Genomic DNA, 16,760 nt, shown 5'->3' on the forward strand with positions numbered 1-16,760 from the left:
TTGCAATTTGACATGTTGCAAAAACATTTGTGCATAACTGCATGATTTATGATCAGCTTCTGAAGAATAACATTGAGCTGTGAGTGTATATGTGGCTTCATCATTCTGAAAAGAAGATGAAAATGAACTTAGGTCATTTTCCATTTTATTTAGAGTAATTTAGATCATTTCTATTGATTAATTCAACACAATAATTGTAAAAATGTAAAAACACATGTGCTCCTGAAAATATCACCAATGGGAAGAGCAGAAGTGCAGTCTCATCCTGGCCACCCTGCAGAAGCAACCCCATGTCTGTGCATTGACTCCACCATCTGAGGCCTACAAAGCAGGACTACCCCCCCCTCACACCCATCATTTATCACTCACACCCACCTGCATGCTGGCCAAGCCCCTTTCTAAGCCCCTCACTGTCTGAGGTGAATCACTGTAAACTGAGACTACACACAATAAACGTGGAAAGACGATCAATTATGGTGACGAATAAATGTCACAATGAGGTCATTCATTCTTTCAGCTCCGGCTCAACAAAAGGCCGAGTCGAGCTGTGAACAGGTGACTTGGTGGTTTCTTCACTGCCCAGGCCCTGCAGATTAAAACAACATTGCTGTGCCCTGCAAAACAGTACTAAAAAGACAGATGTCACTAAAGCTAATCAAATTATTAAAACATGTTTATAGGAAAAGAACTGTGCTTAGATTTTCTGCCTGTATTTCCAAAGAGAGACAGAAAGGCCCAGTTCCCCAGTGTTAGTGAGGTCAGGATGTTGAAAGATCATCACTCTACCTCATCTCCAACTTCCCAACTCATCCCAAAGGTACTGGATGGAGCACCATTATTCCAGAGAACACAGTTCCACTGCTCCGCAGCTCAATGCTGACGGGGCTTTATACTCCTCTAGCCCAGAGTCCTATAGGCAATACTTCTACAGAGACTAGACAAGCTGCGTGTGTGTGTGTGCGTGCACCTGCACATCTGTTTCAGCAATGGGTGCAACTTCAAGTAGCTGAATGCATTCATTAGAAGGGGTGTCCACAAACATTTGGACATATAGCCTGACCTACACAATGCCTCACTGAGCACCATAATAAAAACATAATTCTATACAAAGAGGCCCAAACACACAAACGAGTTCACACACAACTGCTTTTGTTCATAGTTACTGTAGAAATCCCCCGTCAGTGCCAGGCATTGTGCTGTGTTAAGAGTGTTAAGCAAGTTTGTAGCAAGCTAACAACAAGTCTAAATCTCCAGCAAACTTTATTAATGCTCACAGCAGAGGTAAGCAAACACTAGTCATGTGCAGGAGGCAGGAATGACTGCTAACTTAGCTAGAAGGACCTCAGTTTCTGTGTAAATCTACATTTTGCAGTGTTTTGTTGGGGCTTTGTTCATGCCAATAAACATTTGTAGCCTTATTATGTCTTCAAGAGCATGTCTTAACTATAGTTAAGAAAAATGTTATATATAATGTTTAGTTCTCCTTTGGTTCATCTACACAAGACCTATGCTGTGTTCACAGCGGAGCTTAGATCGGGCCCAAAAAATCCAGCCCGACCCCCCGAGCCTGTGCACATACTGTCCGAGCCTGACTCAGCCCACACCATAAACTGTCATTATGAGCCAGAGCCTGATTTAAACCCAACATTTACAACATTACGTTTAATGTAAGTAAACCGTACTCTGAGTTGTCTGAGATCTGTTCCATTTTGTTCACATATCCTCGATTCACATACTATGATATTTCATCTCAAACCGAGCAAAAGGATCAACTGGGGAAAACCACCCACATTCGATGACTTGGACGATGGTCCTCCCAAGCTTATCACGGCTACATCCGCTCACATATCAACGATCCTCAGGCTAGCACACGAGCAACTTTCCTCACTCAAGCAGGCGTGGTCCGCACTTTGCAAACTTTATATAAAATAGCATTAATAAGGCCACGTTACAGACCATTTTCTTGAGCCCGACCCGACAGGGCCCGAGGGAAGTGGTGGGAAATCTCAGCCACACCCGGCCTGAGTTCGGGCTCGGGCAAAGAATCTAAACTCTAGTTCAGAGCCTAGCCTGAAGATCCTACTTCTCACTTGGGAAGTCGGAATTAGTTGGACCTTGTGTCACCTTCAAGTGCTGTGTGGCCAGAGAGACATGAAAAATGGCGGCTAATGTATCTTTAATAACTTGCGCGGCGCTAGCAGAGTAGTCAGTTTGCTATGGATAGAACGATAAATAGTAGGGTTCTTTATCAAGTTAAAAACACGGAGATCAGGGAGAAAAATAAAAGTTCACAACCAACCATTAACAGCAGCTGCACTGTTCAAAATGATCAACCACCCAACACTGATTCTGTCTTCTCTGCCATGTTAAAAAAGTTGATGCTAACTCGGGTATCAAAATGATCTCGGAATTTCCAACTAGACATTATGACTTGAGGGGGTGTTTGTGGGCAGCAAACTCGGGGAAAAACATTTGGGGGAAAATCTGAGCTGCCATAAATCTGATAGTAGTAACTGTGGCTAGCATTAATTTAACTACTGGAAGCATCAGGCGGCTCATTAGCTAAGCCATTCCTGTCCAGCAACTGGCTAGCATAGCTAGCTAGCTAGTGCTGCATCTGGTGGGATCTCAAAAATGAAAGGCTAGCTAGCTAGCTACATTTGTTCAGACCACCCTCTCACTTACTTTATTTATTTATTTATTTCAATTCATTAATTGATGTGATTTTCAGGCCTTTGTTTTACTTTAAAATATGTATCTAGCTAGCTAGCGCTAGTCATGTTGGCTAGCTAGCTAGCACTAGCTATATTAGCCACGTAGCGCTAGTTTGGCTATAGCTAATTTAAAAATGGCGTCATTTTTGTGGTCCTGCAAGCAACAACAACACCTCCTCCTCCACCAAAAGACATTTCAGATATGGACATTAACGTGTTCGCTAGCTGGCCTTTCCAGTGAAACCGTGTGTATTCACAGTGTATGATGGAGGACTGTGGTGTTTTTGCGGCCTCTAGTGTCTAATGGAGGACGGTCGCAGGCTTGAGGAATTCCACCCAGTGGGTTTCAGTTCGGCACGAAGAGATTTCTGCTAACGGAAACATGGTTCAGGGAAAGAGGAGCGGAAGAATAACCCTCGCAGTGAAGTGCTGGATTACTGCCACGTTTCACGTGATGGTCAGTAAAAGCCATTTTCTCACAGCTTTAATGACTGTTTAACCTCACGACGATGACCTCGTCGTTTTGCCATGGTATAACAGAAACCATGGTATAACCGACCTGTAAGGCTGCGGCTACTCAAGTCAAAGCCCGTTTCTGCGAGGCGGTTCTCTGTGCTGCAGATGGTGTGGAATAACCCATCTCTGTGTCCTGCAGACGAGTACAACGCTCAGGCTGAGCGCATCCAGCCATAAAGACCCTTTCAAAGGTAAGGTAGCTGGTGCTAGCTCTCTCTGGGAGCAGGCTTCTTCAGGGAGTTAGCTACTGGTCAGATTTGTGCCGCTGCAGGCAGGACTATTCTCTGGGAGCTGTTAGGTAGGTCCTGCAGGCTTTTTAAAGGAGTGTATCAGATGGATTACAGGTGGACATTCTGAGTGGAGACCTTGATTTAGGTGCTTTTCATGCTGAACTAGTATACCAGTGTTTGCCAGTCCTGCTGCTAGTAGAATCCTGTCCTGTAGGTTCAGTGCTTTCCTTGTTCAGGCATGTCTTACCAAAGGAGTAGTTTCAGTTTCCCAACAAGGAAAAGTACATTTTTCATTTGCACCAGATGTTGTCAGTTAGCTATTTGAAATATGCTTGAGTACATAACAAATAAAATAACACAATCATGCCACAATTATGAAAAAAAAGGCAAAATTGCAACAAAATCAGTAGTACTAAGAATGAACATAGTATTAATAAAATAAGTGTAATAGAAAAAACAGACAACATCTATATATATATATATATATAAAAGAGTTGCCTATAATCATAAGGCTACAGAAGTCCTGTATTCACCTCTTCTCATCCTTATGTTTCTGTGGCGTCATATACTGTCTATTTTCTCCAATTATTAGCAAATTATTTTTCACTTGAAGTTGGTAAGTCATTTTATTAACTGTTTCTACCCATTGTTCAATGGTTAGAGGGTCCGTCTTACACCATTTTTGCATTATAGCTTTTTTACTCGCTATTAACAGGATATTTGTTAAATAGCTATCAGTGTCTAAAGCATATTTATTTATACCCAAAACATACCTAATAACCTAATACATAAAATAATCCCAGTAATCCCAGGATATCTCTGATAACATCATACATTTTGCTGCAGGAGATCAAAATAAAAGGCATGACTAAAATTAGATGTTTGTTCTCTGTAAGCTGTTAGGTAGGTCCTGCAGGCTTTTAAAGGAGTGTATCACATGTATTACATTACATTGTAGGACATTCTGTTTAAAGACCTTGATTTAGGTGCTTTTCATGCTAAAATAGTATACCAGTGTTTAGCTATTTGGAATATAGTGTGTGGCAGTGGAGCTACTGTTCTAGTATAATAGAAGTATAGGTGACAATAGACTAGGTAAAGCTAAAGGTTTTTACCTTGTTTAACCTGGTCGATTTTCTTTGGGGGAAGGAGAGATGTATGGTCATTTGAAGTTTCTGTGAATCATTCCTCACACAGACATTCCTGTTAGTCACAGGATCACAGGACAATGTATTATGCAAAAGGTGTGCATTCTTATTCCTGGAGCTCTTCTATCCTGCGTGGATTAGTTTCAACACACCTGCCTGTAGTAATCAGATTCTACAGATGAAAGCTGAACGTAAACCAAGCTAGGTGTTAGATCTCCAGCATTATACCTCATGAAAACCTTAATATCTTTCTTTTTTGTTTGTTTGTTTGTTTAATGCCGCAGTTATGAAGACCAGCCAGCAGCCTCGGATTGTGGTGATCGGTGCTGGTGTGGCTGGACTTGGAGCAGCCACTAAACTAAAGGAACTAGGCTTTACTGATCTCACTGTGGTTGAAGCTTCGGGCACGGTTGGGGGCAGAATAGCAAAAGCGATTATAGGTAAGCTCAATATCCTAACTTTATATACAAGAAGCTAGAAGTCATTTTTTTAATAATGTAAGGTTGCAGATACATGTGTAAATGTGCCATGAAGTGCAGAGAGATGAAAACCAGTTAGATTATAAAACCAATACGTGTTATTAAAGCAATGATGGGAAAAGGCTGTGTTTATTCATATTGTCCACAATATGCTTGAGTAATAATCAAATAATCAAAATAGCATCAATAACAATAAAAAGAATAAATGTAATATTCATGAAATAAATGCAATAGTGGAAACAAACAAAATTAGAATATATATACATTAACAAGGGTTGCATATGATCAGAAGGCTACAGAATTCTTGGATTCACCTCTACTCATCCTTATGTTTCTGAGGTGTCATATACTGTCAATTTCTCCAATTATTAGCTAATAATTTTCCCCTCAGTTATTTTTGTCAAGTCTAGTACATTTTCTACCTATTGTTTAATAGTAGGAGGTACCTTCTTACACCATTTTCACATTACAGTTTTTTTTTACTCACTATTAACAGGATATTTGTTAAATATATATCACGGTCTAAAACATATTTATTTATATCCCCAAGATACATAAACTAATAAAAAAAGAACCCCAAAAATATTTGATAACATCATATATTGTCTCCTAAAAAGACTGTATCTTATCACATTCTCAAAAGGTGTGGGTGGGGTTGGCCACCATACTTGCACGCATCTTCGGACATGGTTGATGATGGCCAATTTGTTTGCTCTTTATATTAGTTAGATTTTTGTGTAGTGTTATATACACAAGCTTTTCATCTTTTTTTTTTTTTTTTACTGACGGCATGTACTAAAGGGCTCTTTGCTAGCGGGGCTGATGGTCTGCGCGTGAAGCCGTGAATGATATATAAAATGGAGGAAACAGGGTGGAGGTGTGTGCGACTTTTGTTCGACACAGAGTTGAAATGAGAAGTGGGGTTATATAAGGGGCTGGAGGGCCAGGAGGAGGAGTTTGGGGCGTGGTCCTTCTTCCAAAACTTTGTCATAACTCTTAACACTTAAGGGGACATACCTAGTAATCCGATCACTCAGGTGCAGTGACACTAGTGGAGTACAGTTGGGTTTCTTACCATAAGCCTAAGCCAAGGAGACAAAGCTACAGATCTAGGATGTGCTGTATTTTGTGAGGTGAATGCTGTTTTGCAGTTGCTTATGTCAAAAGTGACAGTGAAGGATTTTGGCAGAGCCTTTTTGGACAAAGTAAAAAAATAATAATCAAGAGTACAATACACACATGAGTACAATACACACACATGCACACACTTTTACATCATCAGAACTCAAAACATCCACTTAGATAGAAAGCTGTTGTATACATAACTACAGGATTTCTTTTTTCATCTAATCATTTTATAACTTACATAATGCTTTAAATATTAAACATCTAACAATACCATTAAGTGATGTTTACAGTGTTTAAAACTTGACTAATTTGTGGCTTATAAAATGTGTCTCAATCGATTGCAAACTTTGAGGTGAGTTCTGCAACCACTGGTTTGGTGAAAGAGGAAATGTGAGTCTTATTTTCACGTGATCTGAATTTCACTTCTCATGTTTTTCTTGACCTTAAATAACTCTCCGCAAGGCGTAAATAAAGAAGTAAACATTGAATTAAATATCATCAAATATTACCACTTAGCACATTTGCTTGCTTGTTTTTTTGCTTTAGTTGTTTGTCACATTGATCCAACATTGAACTGTTGTACACAGGGAAGGCATGGGTTGACACTGGGGCTCAGTATATCCATGGTGCGTCTGAAGAAAACCCACTCTACTGTCTTTTGAGGAAATCCGGCTTCCTGAGCCAAGTCCCTGATGAGGGAAACACCATATTTTACAGGCGTGACGGACACAAAGTCAGTGAAGACTTTGCTGAGCGTGTATATGAGGCCGGGGAAGGAATCCTTCGGCAACGCGGCAATAACTCCGGGAAAAGCTTAGGAGAGCACTTTGCAGAGAAAGCTCAGGGTGTCATTGAGGCCTGGCAGGCTGACGAGAAGAAGAGCGTACAGAGTGTCCTCGCTTTGGTTGGGAAAGACTACCTGATAAATACTGCAGCCTCAGACCTTCATAACGTCTCTATAGATTCATGGCAGTATTATGTCAATATGGGGGACGATCTCAACGTGGAAGGGTAAGGTGTGGGTTCGCTTGCTCCAAAAAAATCTACAAAATACACATTTTACACAGTTTCCCCTTACCCCAGAAGTAAGATCAGCCGAGGCATGCTTGGAGTCTGAGCTTTGCTTCTTTGGCGTTGCACTGGAGCTATGAGGCTAATGAAGCTAACAGGTTACCGTCATGCAACCTGCATTCCTAATTCATCATATAACCATGAGGCAGATTTTCTGTATGATGTATGAAAAATGAGACAACACTGTATTGAAAGATTCACATCTGTGGCTTAAACAGTACACTTACATACTCACTCACTTTAGCAAGCTGAAGAGTTAAGGGGACACAATTAGTGCAAATAGCCTTTGGTGCATTGCATTAATGACACTGTGCCTGTGTTGGCTACATTCAGTTCAGTCATCTTTTTTCTACGCCTAAAAATTCCACACCACACCACTTAAAGAGTGGTATGCCATCTTGCCTTGTCTTGTTGGTATTTATTGTGATTATCCACCAGAAATAAGGACTCAGTCCTTTTAAATATCTCCAGAACAGTTGGACTTGGGAACATCTGCTCAATCTGTTTGGCTGTCAGTGTAAATCAATCAGTGTCCAAAAGCATGTAAGCAATAAAGATTTTTAACAGCTCACAGTATGCGATTAATACACCAATAAGTGCCCTTGGGTCACTCTGGATAAGGGCTTCAGTCAAATGCTGTAAATGTAGAGGGTGGCTATAAGCTTTCATTACTTCTTGGCTGCATTAGGCACATAGCTCCAATGCAGGCAGCAAAGATTTTGGAGTGATGTGGGTGTGAATTATTTGGGCACTGTAGGGAGCACTATAAGGATTCATTGAATGTCCTCATTGATGTTTCACTGTTTCAGCTTCATGTTTCAAATGGTGGAAACGTTAGCTGAGAACTTCCCTGAGGAACGGCTGCTGCTGAATAAAACCGTGGCTAAGATCGAGTGGGATGGATCTTTCCCTGGTACAGACAGTCTGGCGTACCCTGTACGTGTGGTGTGTGAAGATGGACAACAGATTCTGGCAGATCATGTAATCGTCACCATCTCTCTTGGTGAGTATTATTCAGTCACACAGAAACATGCATTTATGAGATGTTTGTGATATCAAGTGTTTTATTTCCCAACCTGGTTCATTTATGTGGTTTAAACTTACATAAAAAAACAAGAATGTCCGTCTTGTTCAAGCTAACATTTTATCATATAATAATGATACAGTCAAGTCTTGGTACTAGAAGGGGAACATACCCGGATATTGATCTAGACTTTTTAAAAATATCTGTATACGTGTGGGCGTAGCCTAAAAGTACATTTTTGTTTTTCACAGGTTGTCTGAAAGCTCAGGCAGCCACCCTTTTTAGCCCCAGCCTCCCAGGGGAGAAGATGGAGGTGATTGATAAGCTGTGTTTTGGCAATATTGCTAAGATCTTTCTGGAATATGAGGTAGCTTTCTGGGAGAGTAATGTCAGTCGTATAAGTCTTATATGGGATGACGACTCAGTTGAATCTGTGTCCACCAATAAAACTCAGTGGCTGAAACACCTAAACCTGTTCACTGTCATGACACCCAAGGAAAGGTAACTGCTGTGATGAATTATGTAATTAAGTCTACAAATGCATCCTTTTTTTTACATATAGTTACTGAGGAATACATCTTAGCACATTGTTAATATGAAAAGATTTTAAATGTTTCTGTTTCCAGGTTTGGAAATGTTCTGATTGGTTGGTGTCCTGGAGATATAGCTGACCTGATTGAATCCATGCCAGAGAAGGAGTTATCCAGTGCCATCACTGAACATATACGGATATTTACTGGTAAATAATCCACACATCCTTTCTTTCTAAACCTATAGAAATGTTTCTGCTTTTTGAATGTACAGTGACAGAGCTCTTTATCAGGAAGACCTGCACACCTACTCATGCAGTTTAACCAGTCTGTACAATTGTGGTCTTTCAGCCAAGAACAGAAGGCTAAGGCTGCAGTGGACACAGACTCAGCAACACTGAACAGCTGAAGGCTGGGAAAATGTAGCCTGCTCTTTCTTTTGTTGTTTGTCAGGGAACAGTATGAACACTTCTCTTTCTTTCTGTCCAGGAAATCCAAATATTCCTCCACCAAAGAGTGTTCTGCGCACGCAGTGGCGTAGAAACAACTTCACACGTGGTTCCTACAGTTTCATTCCCGTTGGTGTGGATGGCCAAGTCATGGATGTCCTGGCCCAGCCTTTGGTGGGCATTAAGAACCCCAGCAAGGTGACTGTATATATATGTATACATTTTAAATGACTAACGTTTTATGAATATTATGATGTGCATTATACACCGATTAGCCATGGCATTAAAACCACTGACAGGTGAAGGGAATAATATTGTTTATCTTGTTATAGTGGTACCTGTTAAGGGCCGGGACATTATTAGACAGAAAGTCAACAGTCAGTTCTTGAAGTTAATGTGTTGAAAGCAGGTCAAATGGACAAGCATCTAGATACTTTGACAAGGACCAAACTAGCATCAGGCAGGTCTGGGGTGGGGTGTTCTGGGGTGTTCCCAGTATGCAGTGGTCAGTATCTACTAAATGTACCCCTAAGAAGGACAATCAGTGAACTGGTTTATGGGAGCCCAAGAGTCATTGAAGCGATCCATGGAAGCCCCATCTCACAGCTTACAGAACTTGGTGCCAGATACTACAGGACGCCCTCAGAGGTCTTGTGGAGTCCATGCCTCAGTGGATTAGAGCTGTTTTGGGGGCACGAGGGGGACCTACTCAATATTATGGCTGATCGGTGTAACTGTAGTAATAATAATACAGATGTATTGATAGATTTAGGGATTTTTCAGAACGTACACAGTACAGGTCATGTTCTTTTGCAAATATAAGTATGTATGTACACCTTTTGCCTAAAAATAATATAATTGAATATAATTAGATTATTTGTGCTTCAGGATCTTCAGGTTCTGTTTTCTGGAGAGGCGACCATAAAGACAATGTACAGCACAGTGCAGGGAGCTTTCCTCTCTGGACACAGAGAAGCAGCGAGACTGGCAAAGCGTTATGGCAGAACAGCGCCCCCTGCAGTTCACTGTAACACTCAGGATTAAAGCAAAATCCATTCCTCTTGTTCAGGGACTCATTCCACAGTGTCTTTCTTTTACTAACAATTCTAGAAGCGCATAATTTATTTGCGTTTTTTATGTTTTTTGTGTTTTTTATGATTAAGCAGTGCAGTCTTACACAATCATACACATGGAAAACGTACATGCCGATTGTAAATTAATTTCTGATATGATGTCATTTTCAGATTTCAGAAGTGTAATGATCTGATCATTAAGCCTATGCCAAATGGTAGAGTATGTACTCACACTGACTCTTGCTTTGCACAACCTTTTGCTTACCAAATGAATATTTTTGAAGAAACAGGAGATTGTATTCTGTGCTTTTCATTATTCAATCCTGTTTCTCCACCATTTATATTGTTTATTTCAAGGTAGACATTAATGTTAATGACACAATAACTCAAACAATAACTCATTTGTACATGACAACAGTATTAATCATTTCATCTGAATGGAACAGCTAACCTGTGAAATATGGATGTAAATAGTAATAAAACACTACACTAAAAACTGCCTGTTTGTCCAGCTTAGTTCCATATCCAAAAGTTTGGGTTCCCTGGTAAAAAAAAAAAAAAAGTTTGATTGTCTTTGTGGAAATAAGTGAATAAATCCTAATAAAAAAGTGAATAAATAAAATGATTTTTTTTGCACTTTTTAGAGCACATTTGCTATTTTTTAATTTTTAATTTTTTTTTTACATTTTGTTAACGTTTAGAAATATAATTCGTCTAAACAGTGCATATACAGTCGTGCAAAATATGGGCACCTCTGGTCAAATTACATGTTGGTTTTGTTGAGAAACACATTTACACACAATAATCACATTATTCGAGCATAATCACAGTTTAATCTTATAATTAAACCTATAAAAAAACAACATAGCAAAGTCATGCAATGCATTTAATGTGCCTCTACGTTTCTACATGCATTGAAGTTGTAAAAGTGTGACAGTGTAAACGCGATCTTTCTAAATCTGTAACTATGTGTAAAACAACAAGGCTGTTTACACACTGCGCCGCAATTCAGATTTCCACTGAATGGATGAACAGAGTTACTGTTTAGTGGCATTTTAATAAATAGACAGGAGAGGATGGAGGAACCACATCCCGCGACGCGTTTCTGGTCGGTAGAAATTACACGAGCACCTCGCACGCTGTGTGCTGTGTGCTGTATGATGACCTTTTCCATCCTCTGCTGGTAGCTAACTGTTGGATGGGGTTGTTTAGACAGCAGTAGTGCAGAAGTCAAGCTGATGATCTGAAAATGGCTCTGCAGAAAGTGTTGATTAATGGCAGCGGTTTGTTCAGGTGAGTGATTAAACACTTAGCTTAGCGCGGATCAGCGGTGTAGCTTAGTTATAGCCAGTGAACGAACTGGCGAGTACAGCCTCAATAAAGGCTTACAAACCTACATTCATGAACCCAGAAATGGCTAATAAGTGACTGTTTTGCGTATATTATAAATGCTTCATGTTATCCAGGATAACTTGACACCAAGGCAGCCAGAAAATAAATACATAAACCGTTCCCTCATTTTAACATCTAAAAAATATTTAAATATATTTTGCCTTGTTTAACAGTCTGTTTCTACGGTTTAATAAAGTGTAACAATATATTTCCACAATTTAATAAATTGTTTCCTAAATTTAACAATCCATTCCCTCGTTCATTGTTGCTGTAAGTTGCTTGTTGCTGTAGTTAAACTGAGGGAACAGTTATAAAATTGAGGGAATACTTTATGATGTTGAGGAAATGGTTTATTCAATCAAGAGAACATCAATATCAACATATCATTTGATATTTGATATCATTTGAAACCTCTGGGTCTCTGTACATTTGAGTGTAATGGGTCTCATGCAGCTGGTTTAGTTAACATGTTGTTCTTCTCACTTTTTGAATGTAAAACTGTGCAAGCATGTACACATGTAAACACACTAATCACTCCCCAGCCCATCAAGTCATGGGCCGACTGGTAAAACAGCCTATTTTTCATCCTCCATCAGTACAGCTCTGTCCATTGATGTTGAAGCTAAAATTAGTTTGTTTTTGTTTTTGTTTTTTTATGAGGGACAGCAGAACGGGAAGAGGCCATACTGTGTGTGTATATATATATATATATATATATATATATATATATATATAGTCACAACAAAACACTGTGCCTAAGTAATAAATAAAAGTTGGAAAATGGATTATGACACAAACTAGTAGAAGTGTCACAAACAGTGTTTCATCAAAGTACATTATCTTGTTTCTCTAAATACGATGTTTATTTTTTTGTTTTTTTGTTGTAGGTGTCTTCAGGACGTTGTCTCCCAGAGGTGTCTAGTTGCTGCTTCCTCATTTCACATCACACACACTCAGTCAAACTCCAACAGAACCTCAGTGGTGCGTCATGGCAGACAGAAATATGAGCGGATGTATCCAGTCTTGCTGGTGCATCCGGATGGGTCTACCATCAACATCAGATACAGGGAGCCTAAAAGAATAGTAATGGTTAGTATGATGCTTTCATTTATATCTGTACATTCATTTACACAGGACTGAAACAAGTACAGAGAAACTCAACTCGGAGTACTTATAAAAAGTCGAATGAGTGAAAGTAAAAATATGGAGCCAAAACACAGTTTTAATGGTTGTATAAAAGTATTGCAGTTTAAATACACTCCAGCATATAACATACTATAAATTTAATTGGATGTTTTCAGGAACAATGATGTTACATGTAAGAAAACTGAAGCAATTGGAAAACAAAATACAAAAAATTGTTACAAGTACTTTGGAGGTCTAATAAAATTGTGTAAAGAATAGAATGCAGTCTTTGAGTGTTTAAATGGTTCTTTACAAGCTAAAGAGCACTTTTCAGTACTATATAGATATGTAGTATAGTACTACTATATAGTAATATGTGTCAAGATCTTCCAAAGTAATGCTCACCTCTAGTACAGAAGTGCGTTCTGTGTATACGCATGCTTTCTTCCAGTCATGTTTCTTTGCTCATTTTTCCCCCCACCAGATGCCTGTGGACATTAGCACTCTCTCTGAGGAGGAGAGGAAGGCCAGGATGCGGAAGAGGGATCCTAAAAAGATAAGGAGGATAAAGAAGGATGACTTTGAAGATGACTTTAAAGTAGATGACTACAGCAAGTTCTGGAAGAAGACATGATTGGACTGGAAGTCCAGGTGTTAATGACTTTCTCCATTCAGCGTATTTATACTGTTTCCCATGTACAGAGCATTTCCACTGCTGTGGTTTTTCTTCATCATCTTGCCATTAAAGGTTGATGAAATCTGTGTGATTGTGGATCTCTTTCTTGGACCCCTGTTAGCTACCTTAGATAGGTGTGCTGTGCTGAATCTTAACCATATTGATGAACAACAGTATGCAATGCCATAGAAGGACATTTTAAGTGAAGGTTCTTTAAACCCTACAGGGTTCACTAGTTGAAAAGGGTCTCTATTGCAGGCATTGTAATTGCTTCTTCTATGGTTTAGTTAAAAGAACCCACTCTTTTTAAAGAGAGTAGAGTAGTGCAATGACTTGATTGATGGGCTGGGAACTCTTGGCCCAGGTCTGTGCACAGTGCATCCTCATTGGAAGGTGTTCTCAGCCGTGTTTCCGGTTTATGTATCACCAATAAGGTGAGTTCTCAACATTTTTGATAACAGCTTGAGTAATCATTGACTGAATCCATGCTCGCCTCAAAGTTCACACTCTTTCCATAGCATTTTTAAAATGACAGCTGCAGCTAAGCTCGTAACCAGCACGGCGGAGCCTGAGCCGAATGGCAAGTTTAATTTGGAGATTCCTGATGTTGTGGTGATCGTGGTCTACTTTGTGTTTGTGCTGGCTGTGGGAATATGGGTAGGTTGAACTGTCTATTGTTTCTCAGTTGAACGTGTGATTAAAATGGCAAATGCATGGTTTGGTGTTGATTTAATGTGAATGATTGATTTTTTTTTCCCCTTTGAAAGTCATCAATCAGGGCAAACCGTGGGACAGTTGGAGGATACTTTTTAGCTGGCAGATCTATGACATGGTGGCCAGTGAGTTTGCTATTCTGTTTCTATTGTAGTTATTCTGTACTATTGCCCTATAGCGCATTAGTATTTACTGATTCATCCAATTGCATTTAGTCTTATGCAAAAGTTACAGCACTCTGGGCCTAATGACATTTTTTTAAGATGTAGTGAACACAACCTCTGAGCTAATCATCCTAATCAGTCAAACACATTGTTTGTACAGTAACTCTGTCTTCCATAATAAAAAAAAAACAAAACTAAATCTAATGATCTGTGTGGCCTGTCCTAAAGTTTGGCCACCCTAAACATTGCAAAGCTTATATTATGTATTTGATTACCAAATCAGGCCTGGGCCATGTCATCTGTTATATGTAAATATAAATGGTCAGCTCAGTCAAATTCCCAAACTTTATACATCCTCTGAGTTTCAAACCTTCGACTAACTACATCTGTCTAAATATCTGAAACAGTAACCAATGCCTACAAGGCAGGAAAGCCTATGAGGAGACAGCCTGGTGTTTTCGGCTTGTGGTTTCCACAGTGCAGAGTGGTATTAATATATGGCAGTTCAGGGGATCTCAAAGACCAAGACTTTTTTACTCCTTACTTGTGGAGAACTGCTTGTAAGCTGCAAATCAATACCCCCCCATATGAATGTCAAAAACCTGCAAGAGCGTGGTGCTCCTTTCCACTGTGCAGCGTTGCTTGTACAATCATAATCTTCATGGTAGAGTCATAAGATGGACACCTTGCATCATGGTCTGAAGTATGCTACAGAACATCTAGAGAAGTCAGATGAGTTTTTAAGTGCTTTGGACTGAAGTTAAAATTGTCTTTGGCCACAATCAGCAGGGGTACATTTGGAGAATGAAAGGAACTTGCATTTCATGGAAAGAACACCCTGCCAACTGTGAATAATGGGAGTGGATCTATCATGCCTTGGGGTTGCGTTGCAGCCAGTGAACAAACTGTTGCCTTAGGAATGGTCCTTGCGGTCCCCTGACCCACATATCTTAGACTAATTGTAGACTTTATACAAGCTGTACACACAAGACTACTCAAGAATGTCAGAACTAAAGGCCTTCTGCAAAGAAGAGTGGGTGATTTTAGCAGACTAACTGTTTCAGGATTTGCTGAAAATATTGGATTTATGTTTGATTGGCTACGAGGCTGTGTTTACCACTTCACAATTAAAAAACTGTAATTTGGCCAAGGGTGTCCAAACATTCCCGTGCGCATGTGTATGTGCACAAGGAAGTATTTCTGTTTCCATTGCTCATTTTCAGGCATTCATCAGGAAGGAGGTTTTGAATATAGAGATAACACAGTTTCCTGGCATTTAGCTCCTGTTTTGATCATCTTAATGACACATGTTGAAATGCATTATACATAATAGCAATTAATAATGAGTAATACCAGCAGGATGATCATGCCTAGCTTAGACCTTTTCAGTGAGCAGACGATGAGCTTTGCAGAGAATCAGACTGTTTTAATATGTTATGTCCTGATAGATTGGTGCCTCTTTGATGTCCAGTAACGTGGGCAGTGGCTTGTTCATTGGATTAGCAGGGACTGGGGCAGCAGGGGGAATCGCCGTCGGGGGATTTGAGTGGAATGTAAGTCAATGCAACTGCTCCCCATCCTGAATAGTTTACTGCCCGACCTTATCAGAACAACATTGCTATCACTTCTACTTTAAAGGCCACAGACAGCCTTACATTTCAAAATTTGCCAACAACAGTGCAGTCTGATGAGCATTTTGTGCTCTTTATGTTTATGGTAGGCGGCATGGGTCCTCATTGCTTTAGGCTGGATTTTTGTGCCCGTGTACATTTCTGCTGGAGTGGTCACCATGCCCGAATACCTGAGGAAGAGATTTGGGGGCCAGCGCATTAGAATCTACATGAGTGTGCTGTCTCTCATTCTCTACATCTTCACCAAGATATCAGTAAGAATCTTAAGCCCTTAACCACTTCAAAGCCCAGAACACTGCTGGTGGTGTTGGGTTCAAATGACATTGGGGGTCAGTTCTACTGAACTACTGGTGTATCTTTTAAGACTTCTCTTTTTGTCTTGCTCTTTCCAGACAGATATTTTCTCTGGAGCTTTATTCATTCAGGTATCGCTGGGATGGGACCTGTACGTCTCCACTGTAGTGCTGCTTGCAGTAACAGCACTCTATACTATTGCTGGTAACTAATAAACCGTACACTGACAGCTGAAAAGACATGGATGTACTTTTATCATATATCATATACCTGTCTTTTTGGTGGAGAAACATAAAAAAACGATGTGATGTACCAACGAGACAAAGCAAGATGCCAAACAGATCATCAGGTGTTGGAGTTGGTTGAGTTCAAGTTCATGTTCAAGTTCAAGTAATGACATGA

At 39.8% G+C, this 16,760-nt stretch overlaps 3 protein-coding genes across 4 annotated transcripts in view; all 3 read left to right on the forward strand.

The window, feature by feature from the left end:
- Positions 1–2,957: 2,957 nt before the first annotated feature.
- Positions 2,958–10,861, forward strand: paox1 (polyamine oxidase (exo-N4-amino) 1). Of its 2 annotated transcripts, XM_072681643.1 has the most exons (9): positions 2,958–3,171; positions 3,370–3,421; positions 4,893–5,048; positions 6,803–7,226; positions 8,096–8,289; positions 8,562–8,811; positions 8,937–9,049; positions 9,330–9,487; positions 10,178–10,861. In XM_072681643.1, exons 1-9 carry the CDS (start codon positions 3,097–3,099, stop codon positions 10,331–10,333), a joined length of 1,578 nt encoding a protein of 525 aa, XP_072537744.1. In that variant the 5' UTR covers positions 2,958–3,096; the 3' UTR covers positions 10,334–10,861. The 2 variants fall into 2 exon arrangements, with proteins under 2 accessions (XP_072537744.1, XP_072537745.1); XM_072681644.1 differs by lacking the exon at positions 3,370–3,421 and having other exon boundaries at positions 3,092–3,171.
- Positions 10,862–11,484: 623 nt separating this feature from the next.
- Positions 11,485–13,641, forward strand: mrpl55 (mitochondrial ribosomal protein L55). The gene is made up of 3 exons (XM_072680875.1): positions 11,485–11,655; positions 12,642–12,843; positions 13,364–13,641. The coding sequence occupies exons 1-3, from the start codon at positions 11,612–11,614 to the stop codon at positions 13,511–13,513; spliced, it is 396 nt and encodes a 131-aa protein (XP_072536976.1). The 5' UTR covers positions 11,485–11,611; the 3' UTR covers positions 13,514–13,641.
- Positions 13,642–14,053: 412 nt separating this feature from the next.
- slc5a9 (solute carrier family 5 member 9) overlaps positions 14,054–16,760 on the forward strand; it is a 9,825-nt gene continuing 7,118 nt past the window's right edge. Inside the window, exons 1-5 of the mRNA XM_072681645.1 lie at positions 14,054–14,212; positions 14,323–14,394; positions 15,882–15,986; positions 16,154–16,318; positions 16,457–16,562. Coding sequence (XP_072537746.1) covers positions 14,084–14,212; positions 14,323–14,394; positions 15,882–15,986; positions 16,154–16,318; positions 16,457–16,562 — 577 coding nt within the window. The 5' untranslated portion in view covers positions 14,054–14,083. The remainder of the gene's footprint in view (positions 14,213–14,322; positions 14,395–15,881; positions 15,987–16,153; positions 16,319–16,456; positions 16,563–16,760) is intronic.

The sequence above is a fragment of the Salminus brasiliensis genome, chromosome 6, assembly GCF_030463535.1.
Source record: "Salminus brasiliensis chromosome 6, fSalBra1.hap2, whole genome shotgun sequence".
In the NCBI taxonomy this organism is placed as follows: Eukaryota; Metazoa; Chordata; class Actinopteri; order Characiformes; family Bryconidae; genus Salminus; species Salminus brasiliensis.

Bases quoted from the DNA above. Each gene is read 5' to 3' on its own strand.
- paox1 (XM_072681643.1), top strand. From the start codon at position 3,097: ATGGTTCAGGGAAAGAGGAGCGGAAGAATAACCCTCGCAGTGAAGTGC. The intron at 5,049-6,802 runs GTAAGCTCAATA...TGTTGTACACAG, and splicing joins AATAGCAAAAGCGATTATAG to GGAAGGCATGGGTTGACACT. The intron at 9,050-9,329 runs GTAAATAATCCA...CTTTCTGTCCAG, and splicing joins ACATATACGGATATTTACTG to GAAATCCAAATATTCCTCCA.
- mrpl55 (XM_072680875.1), top strand. From the start codon at position 11,612: ATGGCTCTGCAGAAAGTGTTGATTAATGGCAGCGGTTTGTTCAG. The intron at 11,656-12,641 runs GTGAGTGATTAA...TTTTTGTTGTAG, and splicing joins AATGGCAGCGGTTTGTTCAG to GTGTCTTCAGGACGTTGTCT. The intron at 12,844-13,363 runs GTTAGTATGATG...TCCCCCCACCAG, and splicing joins AGCCTAAAAGAATAGTAATG to ATGCCTGTGGACATTAGCAC.